The sequence below is a fragment of the Sparus aurata genome, chromosome 9, assembly GCF_900880675.1.
Source record: "Sparus aurata chromosome 9, fSpaAur1.1, whole genome shotgun sequence".
In the NCBI taxonomy this organism is placed as follows: domain Eukaryota; kingdom Metazoa; phylum Chordata; class Actinopteri; order Spariformes; family Sparidae; genus Sparus; species Sparus aurata.
The window spans coordinates 16,917,800-16,929,509 of record NC_044195.1 but is presented as its reverse complement, the minus strand read 5'-3'; the positions used below and the strand labels follow the sequence as shown (position 1 = coordinate 16,929,509).

General features: G+C 41.3%; 1 protein-coding gene across 1 annotated transcript; it reads right to left on the bottom strand.

Moving 5' to 3' along the window:
* Positions 1-1,262: 1,262 nt before the first annotated feature.
* fancb (FA complementation group B) lies at positions 1,263-11,709 on the bottom strand. The gene is made up of 8 exons (XM_030427667.1): positions 10,528-11,709; positions 10,284-10,439; positions 9,274-9,360; positions 8,854-8,982; positions 7,997-8,169; positions 6,474-6,907; positions 6,153-6,393; positions 1,263-4,387 (listed from the first exon to the last, which is right to left on the bottom strand). The coding sequence occupies exons 1-8, from the start codon at positions 11,464-11,466 to the stop codon at positions 3,976-3,978; spliced, it is 2,571 nt and encodes an 856-aa protein (XP_030283527.1). The 5' UTR covers positions 11,467-11,709; the 3' UTR covers positions 1,263-3,975.
* Position 11,710: the final 1 nt, after the last annotated feature.

The window sequence follows — 11,710 nt, the reverse complement described above, 5'->3', positions numbered from 1 at the left end:
CTTCTCCTCACCGAGCCCATAAGTCAGGGTGATGACACATGCCATGGATCACTGGGTGGCCTGGGGTGACACAGATATGATCTGACAGTGGGTTTCCATTAATGCATGATAATGGACTTCACACTGTAGTGTAGAGATTCCATCAGCTTCGGCTTACCTACCAGTTGAATGAAAAAATAGTGGATGCATTTTAAACAGATTCCACTTGTTGTTACTGCATGTCAGCTCAGACAAAAGTCTGGTGGCCCTGAAGTGAAAATCAAAACTGCAAAGAGAAAAACACAACTGCAAATTTGTTTTTGGTTTCTATTTGCGGTTGTGTTTTTGGCTGTTTTGATTTGCACCTCTGGGCCACCTTACAAAAGCAATGAGTAACTCCAAATATATTGTCCTTGAGACTGGAGTAACCACACTAGCTCTTGAGGCATATCATGTAATTACATTAATCTAATTCATAAACAAACTGTGGGTAATTTCAGAATCAATCAACCGTATACATATTTGTCTTATGAACACATGGCCTGCGGTAGGTTTATTGAGGATGCAGCATGAAACATCTGACTACTTTTCTTTTTTTTAATGCTTAAAACACAGGGATTATAAACTAATCAATAACACTAATCCTCACATGGAAATACCATCCATTTCACCAACACAGCCTCGCACAACCGCCCGTTATTATTTCTGTTTGAATATGCGGGCATGCAAGAGGCCTTCATGCAATCAATTCAGTGTGACGGCGTTTGAAAGAAAAATTATTTGCAGCTTATAATTGTGTTTAAGAGGGAAACAACTTTGCATCATTCATTAAGGTTTAGGGAGGCTGCTTTGTGAGCTCCAAGAGAGAGGGACGAGAAATGAGGGTTGCCATAGAAACTGCACAGCGATTGAGAAGGCCAGTGTGAGAGAAAAGCGGGAAATTAGGAACACTGGTGCATGATTCTGCCAAAAGTGTTTCTTATGCCCAAGCATGAACACTACACTAAATTAAACATTAATTTCCACTGTATAAAAGAAATAATAAAAGCAGGAGAGGATTATGCTTTCATGACACTCTTCAAACTACAAACAGGCACTGCATGTGTATGGAGAGCCTGTGTTATGTATGGGATATCTGCCTGATACACTGCACTCCTGCAATAGACATATAGTTAGTTGGTATGACATCATCTGCCTGTTGGTGTTATTGATCTAGTTTTACCTCGTGTCTGTGAATTCACACTGGGAACAGTTTTTGTTCCCTGGATTCAAAGGAAAAAATATCATTTTCAGATTCATAATTTTATTTCGGTTCACTACTAGAATAGATGTACATGCTGCAGTGTTAAAAAAAAACACAACAGTTCTCTGATACTGTCCATTGACACAGCACTGTATTTTGTCAGAACGTTTGGTTTTAGCCCCCCCCCCCCCAAAATGCTTACAACAACAGAACAGCCTTGCAAAAACAATAATTGTTTTTATGTGCAAAAACTGCCGCTTGGCATAAATTATGCAAATGTGTGACACAGTGATGTAGTGTGATATCACAAAGTCACAGAATTAAAGGCATCCTGTAATGATGGGGCGTGTTGTGATCTTTTTAACTTTCAAACACCTTTTGCATGTACAAGAACCTTTATAGAAACAATGAAGCAAAGGAAATTAAAACATAATAGGTCTTCCTTGAAAAAAAATCAGAGGCCATTTTTGCACCTTTTAAACCAAAACGTACAACTGAACCATCTCCAAGATAACCATCTGCTGAAGAAGGCCATGGGATGTGGCTGAAAGCCTCAGAAACAAAATAAGTGGACCCTGTGCTGAGAATTTCATGTGGAATCCCAGTGCAACAGCCTGCATAGTTCATAATATCAATTAGAAGCCTGGCATATCAAAGCAGAGTTATTAAGCCTTGGGGCTTAATGAAAATGTGTTGCCATGTGATAACAGATACGCAACAGATACTCAATTTTTTTAACTGTATTGTATGACTCAGAAATGTACCCCATATGGGAGCTCTGTGCTTACAGAATCATATGAGGGCTGTGCAATATGCATTACGGTGTAGATTCAATCAATAGCCTCCCACTTTGTTTGGTTGACCTACTTAGTTACAGAGTCTAGAGGACAGGGACCCTCTGACCCCGATCAATAACAGTCGACTGCCGGCACAGACCAGACCAGTGCACTCATCACGACGACATCAACAGCGCAAAGCTGAGCAGCACCATTCATCATAATGCATGTCTTAAGGTGATTTCATTAAAACAAACAATCTTTGGTTCAAGTGTGAGCAGAAGGCTCAGCCCAAAATTAAAACCTCATTGGAACACAATTTAACTAAAATGTTACTATTCAAATATTTGTTTACCTTAGTGATATTTAACACATTAATAAAACAGTCTGACGTACAGTATGTTCAATCAGTTAAGCAAATTAGCTTTTGGTTTTTCAAGACAATTTCTTTTTAAATAATGATTTAAGTTACATTTTTCTTCCTGGCAGAAATGAGCTTCTATACCAAGTGTCACAATATGCAGCTATCTGTCATTTGTCAATTTGACTGCAAGTCATATGAAGCTAGATGGAGTGCAGATTTTGGTTTCTCATTGTCTGAGTTGCCAAAGTGTTTTTTCATCAAACACATTTTCATTTCCCATTCAAGTGAGGGGACCCTGCAGCCCTCTACCACCACTCAAAGTTAATACAAGTTAACAGGAAATAAGGGGATGACAAACCATATATCTTGCTCTAGGTGACAGTCGGGGCTTTAAGGGAACACCAATTCAATTGAATTTTCGTTTTCACGTGTGATCCATTTACAAGTGTTATTTACTGTACAGAATTCACAACTCTCCTTCGATGCTAGAATTAACAGGAGTGTGTGCCGTCTTGCAGCTGAATAAAAGGCATGGGGAGGAGTTAGACTGTTTTCTGTGTCTGAATATAACGAGAAAATCTAACTGGTCTACAAAACTTTTTTTTTTTTTTTAAAGTAACACTTCAGGAATGACTCATGAAAATAAGAAACTTTGAAGTCCTGTAGCAGTCAGTCCAGTAGAAAGCTGTTACTTGCAATGAGGCAGAGACATTGAAGGTGTAAAAGGGGGGGGGGGGGTTATCTCTCCTCAGACTGAGCACTACAAACACATGGAGCAGCTCTGGGAACAAACAAAATGCACATCCTCGTTTTTTATGCCCCACTGGGAGAAAAAAAAACCTCAACAGCAATTTTCTCAAACACCACTGGTCAAGCTGCTGCAGACCGTATGTATCCAGCAAAGCCATGGTCCTTTAAAGTAGGGTTTGATGTTTGCTTGGACGAATAGTATTTTTAACAAACTGTGCTGACAGCCTGTGCCGCATCACAGGAAGAACAGCATCCAAGGACTTTTTATTTATATCCTTTCACATGAAAATAACTGAACCATGGGGGGAAATGCAACTAAAAGCTTTCAGTCAACTTTCAGCCACTGAGCAGATGTATAACCCTTTTCATCCACCATCATCTGTTGTCTATTTTTCATACACAAACAGCTTCTCACTCTCAGAGAGGAGGATTCCTACTGAATAGCACACAGCAGCAGCAGAAGACGATGACATAAAAGAGCGTTTACTGAACACACAGAGGGTCTGAAGGGACATCAACAGAAGAATAAGCAGAGAGCAGTATCACATCAGTATCAGATTAAGGCTGTGAAGCCCAGGAAGTGATCCAATGCAAATAGGCCGAGGCTCTCTACAGCAACAGACACCAAGCAGATAAAAACCCCAAGAGGCTGGAGCAGACACACAGGGTTATAAGCAAGCCAGCAACCAGAGGAGCTCTCAGGTGAAATGTGCAGTGCATACATAATGATCTGTCCTCTCTGTGATTACACTTGACACCATTCACTATTAAAGCCTTTTTTTTCCCCCGTTAATACAACATGACTGTCCAGGAAACACAGATTAAGCACTGAGTTTTCCAATAACAACCACATGTGCAGCAAATTAGCTGGGCAAAGTTGTTTGTGTGTCTAAAAGAGCTGCCAAATCCCCATCGAGCAGCACTTGGGACATGCTTTGGGTCAGCCTACGGTACCTCCCCACATCCACCAGGGGGCTCAACCTCTTCCTGCTCCTCTCGACATCCCGCTGCCACACCTCTCGACACCTCTGGAGACCCTTCACAGTGGCTGGCTCAGGGGTCTCCTCATGTCCAAGGCTCTTCCTATCCTCATCCTCTTCTTTGTCACAGAGTAGTAATGATGTACACTCTCGGATTGACACCACCTCTTTCTCTAATGCCAAAGACAATATTTGATCTGCTCCCTGCCCTCTTGAAGCTTTGACAGGCTGGATGGAACAGGACACCGGGAGGTAAGCCAAGAGAGAGTCCAGGAACTGTAGCATCTGTAACTGGCTGTAAAAGGAGCAACAGAGCAACAATTTATATGTAATCACCCAATATATGCTGCAATGAATTGAAACAAGATTCTTGAGGTCTTCTTTACACTTATCAGCTGCCTCACACCCACCTACCTGCAGAGTTTATTTGCAGAATTTGACATTTTAAGGGCTCTGCATGCCAGAGAATCCTAATCACTTTGATATTCAGGGTATATTGCACTGACATGCATCCCAGTCAACTTCAAAGCCTTAGTCAACTTTGAATCCATTGAGTGTTGCCCTCTTCTACTTGGGAGCTACCTTTCTTAGTTCCATTAAATAAAATGGAATAATTTGAGAAAGTCCCTGGCAGTGGAGTTTGAACCAATACACGGAGAAGGAACATCAAAGCTGACAAATGAATAGAAAATCTCTCTATTAGACAAATTATTGTACTTTTCTCACTTTACAGGACTATCAAATTAGCACAATATTACAACTCGTAAAATGCAAACAAAAGGAATTCTTTGTTAAAAAAACAACAAGAAAAATGGCATTAAGACAACAGAATATAAAAAGGTCATATCAAGACTTATTAACGAGGTATTCGCATACGTGGGAGGTGCAACACACACTCCTGCCAATGGTTTTTTTACACCAGTCCAAGCAAATGCAGCAAAGCGCCAGTGTATGCAGGGAAGAGGACCTCCAATAGGGAGATATGGATGTAAAAGTATAAGCTTTTTACAAATATTCTAAAAGGAAGAAATGGATTCACCAGTTATTTTTACATGGAGAATATTGATTCATACTGACTGAAATTGTTCCTTTTCAAGATTTCAGGTCAACTGTTTACATTGGATGGGATTTAAATGCAACAAGGACTTTAATTGGGACAGCTGTGTGACATGTGCAAATGTGAAGTTGTGTCATGGCTTCCTCTTCCTCATCAGATGTTTGATCAGCTTCTTATCCTGAATATAGATATATATTGTTGTCTATGTTATGTATTCTAAGAGTTTGTAAACAAACTCTCTGCAAGAGACAAGCACACCCAGCAAATGTCATCTTTGGTGAGTGAAGAAACAATTATATCAGCACCAAAGAAAATCCATTCAGTCTGGACCTGTTCATTCTGTTTATTGATTTTAATTTTATTTGGGCTCCAAACTTATAATATTCAGAATATTATTACAGGCTTAATGTAAACACAGATACTGTCTTTCAAAGATACACATAGTGTATTTTCAGGGTTTTACACTCCCTAACAAGTTAAATTTAAAATGTATATGGCTGGGGTTGGACAGATCTTGTTTGAACTTGCACTTACATTAGATGAAAGTAAGGGTAACAGAAACATTTCAATGTATTACCTCTAGTAGTACCTTTTTTGTGATGATGAGCCCACATACCCCATTATGACACACTAGCTGGGTGTCCACCAGTATATCCTGACGTGGCTGCAGTTTTTCTATTACTGGTTATTGGTTTCCATGTTTGTTTTGTAATTTTGTTATTGAATGATCAATACATTTTTTTCAAGAATGAGGTTAATGCAAAATCCATAAAGTAACACTGATTATTGGATTTAAGACTTTTTAAGGACCCAGATATACCCTAGTTTTAATAGAGTTTAATTCAAAGATGAAAAACTCATTCTTTTACATTAACTGATAATATGACCTGATATGATATGATATGATCTGCAAGACTAAATACTATCCAAACCATCAACACCTACAACTCTTTGGTCAGTAATACATCCACCTGTCTGGTATCTGTAAATAAAAATGATTTACCTGGAGTGGACAGACAGTTCCCCCTGGAAAGGGGTTATCTGATGCCAGCGCAGCAGCATGAGAGCAGATGGTCCCGAAGAATCTAAAAGTAGATACTGAGGACTCACTTCTATCCTCTTACAACCCACTCTTTTCTGAATCCAGCCATCTATATCACCTAAGCTGTGATCAGGACAGTCTATGTGGAAGACCCAGCGGTCCAGCACCACCATCAGACTCAGCAGGTCCTCTTTAACCTCATCTGGGCACAAAAAAAAGACAATAATGAACATCCATGGGTAAAAATTTAAGTCGCACTTTGTGGACATTTGTGATTGTTACCTGTTTTGAGTTCAGGGTTTTTCAGCAGTCGGGTTTGGAAATTACTGTGAATGTCTAAGGCGACCTGACCACAATGTAGGACGGCCGGTGTTGGGTTGCTCACGAGGCCAAAAGCGTCTTGTCTCTGGACGTAATGGAGCATGACATAGCACTTGACACAGCCAGAGTTCAACAGAGGTGTCAGCCTGGTCACAGCAGTCACAGCCAGTCTGCATGTGTTGGGATCACCGGGGCTGCCGGCGTTGTGCTGCTTGCTTCTTTTGGCTGCTGGCTCCTGGAACGTGGAGGCAGAGGAGGAGGAGGACAAGGAGGAGGATGATGATGAGGAGCAGGGTGCAGGGAGCCAGAGCACTTGGCTCTGGGTTTGGATGACTGCAGGCGCTGAGCTCCGGCCCGTCTCTGTCAGGATGGATAAGCTCACACTGACCACTGGTCTGGAATAAAAATAACAAATCACTTAGAGTGAGATATCACATGGACAGTAGGTAATCAGATACAAAAATACATGAATGTGTGACTGCTCGTGAACCAGTTACCAATACTGATATCTCAGTGGTGGAGAAATTACATCAGCTAGATGAGTGCACTAATCAGAACTACAGTACGGAGTTCTCGAGGCGGCCATGCCAGAAGTAGTTTTCCTCCACATGTTCTCAAAAGAAAAGAAAGGAACAGGAACAGGTGGATGTAAGAATCTGATCTTGTTCCAGCAAAAGAAGCTCGGACAGTTATCAAAAACATGTTGCCATGGTGACCACGTAGCCACCCTGCATCTGCCTTGACAAAATTCAGATCAAGTTGGGGCAATCAGAGTTACAAAAAAGGTTCAAATAGAGACTACAGATGGATAGAGTAAAACACCACGAAACCTCTCCATTCGATTACTTACATTAAATGTGAGATATGTAAAAATTTGCCATGTGTCACATCCACTCTCAAGACAAACTGGGGGAAGTATGTCACCAGAGTAACCACTGACTGCTGTCAACTGTGGCTGCCATTAGCTAGTAAGTTCATTTAGCCATGCAGCTAGCGGTCCATACTGTGAACTTGGAGCACTGGGGGAATGCACTGCAAGCATGGGACCTTTGGACCAGGAAGGGCTAGCTGGTTAGCATTCTAGCTACAGTAAATATCTCCAACATAATATACCGTCAAAATTGTATTCAGAAAGTCCTTTGAAAACGAGTCCAAATATTACCTTACAGACATGATGTGTCTATCTCAGAAAAGGCAATGTAATGTTTTAGTTTGGCAGATTTGATCAGGTAGCAGTGATACGATCTGACAGCTTGACAGTGTTACGCCTCACTAGGAGCGCCATATGAATTTTGCCTGTATCCTTACCATAAACACATGGATTCACTCAACCAGATGAACTCATTATGCCTGACAAGACATCAAGAGGACGAGCTTTAAAATAAAAATCAGTGGACCCTACACGGGATACCTTGATACCTTGGTGCACATCAAGAAAAATATGGAAAATTTCAATTCATTTTATAATCCAATATCATGCTTACACAGAGTTGTCAATAGTTAGTATCACTCCCACAACCAATCGGTCCTTGGCAATGCGACGCCACAGCTTGTCAACTTGAGGTCTTGAAGATACTGCTGGCATGTCTCGTGTCTTGTCATCCGAGGCCTCCTCCTTGGACTCATCATCGGTGTCCCAGAGAGCAGTGAGACCTTCCTGGACAGAGTGCAAAGACTATAATCAGTAATGACAAATTTGTGACAGCATTGACAGCAGTAGCAAATCATGTCATGACATGTCAATTTGACCACCGGCTCATTACATATATAGCAGGGACACATGTACTGGACCTTATAAACGCTATTTAAAAAGAAAGAGTTGCTGCAGGGATTTGAAATTCGCTTTTCAAAAACTAAGTCTTGGGCCGTATAGATGTTTGTTGTATCAGTAAAGCCTGCAGTTACCTGACGTTAAGGCTTTTTGAATAAAGGCTAGTGGACAAAGCAAAACTTATCTACAAAATTAAAATAACATATAGATAGATATTCAAATGTAAAAATAAAATGACAAGATGAGCGCCAAAGTACAAGGAAACAATTGTGGCATATGTTTTTTATTGCCCGTCTTTTGCTCTTGCTTCCTCAATGCCAGTGGCAGCATTAGGAACGCTGACCGCCTCTGCCTCATGCGAGCTGCCATTTTGGATATGACAACTTATCAACATGAGTGACAAGTGCTGGAGCAAAACCAAAGGACTGAGGGGGAGGAGGGTGGGTCTAATAATATAACTTCCTGTTTTATGGGAGAAAAAGTTTTTTAATTCAGTTCACAGCCATCTAAAAAAAAAAAACGTCTTAATACAGTAACAGGCTGTTGTATATCTTCTTTGGTGAACAGTACCTGCTCCGGCTGTTTAAGAGTAGATTCTTTCTCCGAGACCACATCAGTGAGGGCTTGGACCGACTGCTGCAGGACTCTTTCTTTGACCCTTACTTCTCTTTCAAGCTCCTGCAGTACACTCAATCCACTCTAAATGAGAGATTATATTTGACATGCTGGAAATTGAACACAGTGTCACTTTATGGAATACTAGCTACATAAAACAGCCAAATTGATGTTAATTTACAACATAGTGTGCCATTGTTACACATTACATCAGACACAACTCTTCACACATGTAAAACAAAAATATCAATGGCTCAATTTGTTAATTTTTCCTTGGAATCATATAACGATGTGAACTTTCACATACATACAAAAAGAAAGCACAAAAGAAAGATAAATAACATACGAGTGCTGCAGTAGTGTATACATGCTCACCTGCAGTCTGGACTCTAATGCTTGAAGAGTGAGGAGGTAGTTCTCTGGTGGAGGAGATGTCTTTGGTGCTTCACTGTCCTGGCAGTGCTAAAAACATGTATTTTCTTTTAGTCAGTCTGACTTCTGTCACGAACAGGGATGCACGATATGGAACTTTTCCACCTAATTCTTATAATTACAAAGCCAACACGGATAAGATAACTGATATGTTCACTCTAGTGTTCATAACCTGTAGTTTGTGCACACCTGAAGGTAAGAAAAGCTAAGATGTAGTGAACAAAGTTGGATGATTTAATATTCATTCATCTATTATTTAATATTCTATAGGTCTAAGCTAAGATTGTTTCCCCTTCCTCTCAAAGCTCTTGCGGAATATTCACTGCTAAAACTATTAAAAAAACATGCACAAACAAATGTTGCCATGTTTGGCTCTCTAGTGTACACTGTGTGACCCTCTACCCAGGTGCAGCAGCTTGATTTTATTAAGCGCAAAAACAGTGTGCTGCACTCATTTTTCTCCATCTTCTTCTCTGTATTTTTTGGCAGCTCGCAAAACCAAATTCAAAGCAACATTATGTAACTTTTTTCCCTTAAAATAATATCATGTCGACTGTACAGTGTCTTGTAACAGGGTAAATGATGTCTCTGTTACTTGTTTCTGCACTATGTAACTTAAGTGAGAGGGTAGGATCACAGACATAAGTTTTCCACCTATAACATTGTTACGATGCAATGAGTTTTGTTTGTAGTTAGTTAAACTGTTACAGACCTGGGATTTGTATTTACAACAGCTGTGTTGCAATCAGAAACTGTGGGGGCGCCAAATTCCACACAATGCCAATTTCTACATAATGCTGCTTTCACATTACACAGCTCTACTAAGATTTGTTGAGTTTAAACTCGTAACCTTTTCGCTGTCTCTCTAAACTTTTGTGGTATGTGATATCAAATTGCAATTTTATGTAAGCGTGTAAGTAACACAGCATATGTGAATGAAAATTATGCCTTACAGCATATGAGATGCCACAGAGGTCAGTGAGGAGGAATCTTTCCAGTGGCTGTCCTGTTTCACCTTGGTCCTTAAAAACCAACAGCATCTGGTCTGATCCACATTCCAAGAAGTCATCCACCTGGACCAAGCTGACATCTGACCACTGGGCGGCTATCTGTCAAAAGAGAGTTGAAAAAAGTGGAATTAAAAAGCTTGTGCAGAGACTGAAATCCGAGCTACAGGAAGACAGATATTCTACATACCTGAAATGTTTCCTTCCATATTGCGCATAGGTGCCCTTGGTGAAAAGAAACGGCGAACAGACAGCCGTTTCTTCCTGTGTTGACCACCTGAATATCCTCAGGTTGTTTAAAGGGGAGCTGACAGATGTCTTTCACTGTGCCGTTCTCAAAGTAAACAAGTTGCTGATGAGAAGTGGCTGCAACCAGAGTGGATTTCAGCACCCCGTCTCCATCCACCTTTTCAGCTGAGAGCACCAACATGCACCTTGTAAGGCAAATGTAGGGATGGGGCAATATCATAGCGCCATCAAACACCTGTCCACTCTCAACAAAATAACCCAGGGTTTGGATTGGGGGTTTGATATCCAAGCACTGTTTTGGACCGTTTTGCAGTCCAAGAACAAACAATTGTTCTGTGTGGAGGGGCAGTTCTCCAGCAACACTGTGGGACAGCTGAATGGGGATCTGTCTCACCTCTCCTGCCTGCAGAGATGTATAGAAGACATCACCTGCATGGCTCCACAACACTGTGGGACCCTTCAGGATATACACATCCTCCTTGATTTGATAATTGAGTTTAAACTCAAAGCAGGGCTGCAGTCGGTTTGAGCTGCTCAGTGTGAGGAGACTAAACTGGAAGCTCTCTCCTGTCTCACTCTTCTTCGTCACTAAAACACACGGTGTGGTGACTCTCTGCTGCACATTTAATGCGCATTTGCATTTTAAGATATCCACATGCGATGATCTCCTCCCGCTGATGACAGCCGCCCCGTCTGCTGCTGCCGCTGCCTTCACGAACGCGTTGGCTTCCCGGTCAAATGAAAGCCTGCAGAACACTAACTCGCTTCTTTGGCTGTCATGTGTGACAGAAGCTCGTTTAGAGTCAAATATGAATAACTTTCCAGCGAGGGAAAGGCAGTGGGGAGTTTGACACGACTCACCAGAGAGCAAACTCTCCATTATGAGAAACTTCGGGTGCCTACCAGCTCCGAGCTCTCCCTTTTTGACAGCTTTACGTTACTGCAAAGCTGACAGCAGTCACTCGCATGGCAGAAGTAACACCAAGGTGTACAACTGGACGACTGGTTGCTAAATTAATTCGTAAATGAGAGATTTAGCCGTATTTAACGCTTCACATCGACTGTTACGACACTCACAGCGGCGCGCCAACTGAAGTCAAACGCTTCCTGTCAGCCCGAGTGCA

What these genes read in the sequence shown, in the direction of transcription:
- fancb (XM_030427667.1), bottom strand. Translation starts at nt 11,466, where the DNA reads ATGGAGAGTTTGCTCTCTGGTGAGTCGTGTCAAACTCCCCACTGCCTT. An exon ending in CATTAGAGTCCAGACTGCAG is followed by an intron (nt 8,983 to 9,273) that starts GTGAGCATGTAT and finishes TCTCTCATTTAG; the next exon opens with AGTGGATTGAGTGTACTGCA. An exon ending in CTCTTAAACAGCCGGAGCAG is followed by an intron (nt 8,170 to 8,853) that starts GTACTGTTCACC and finishes CACTCTGTCCAG; the next exon opens with GAAGGTCTCACTGCTCTCTG.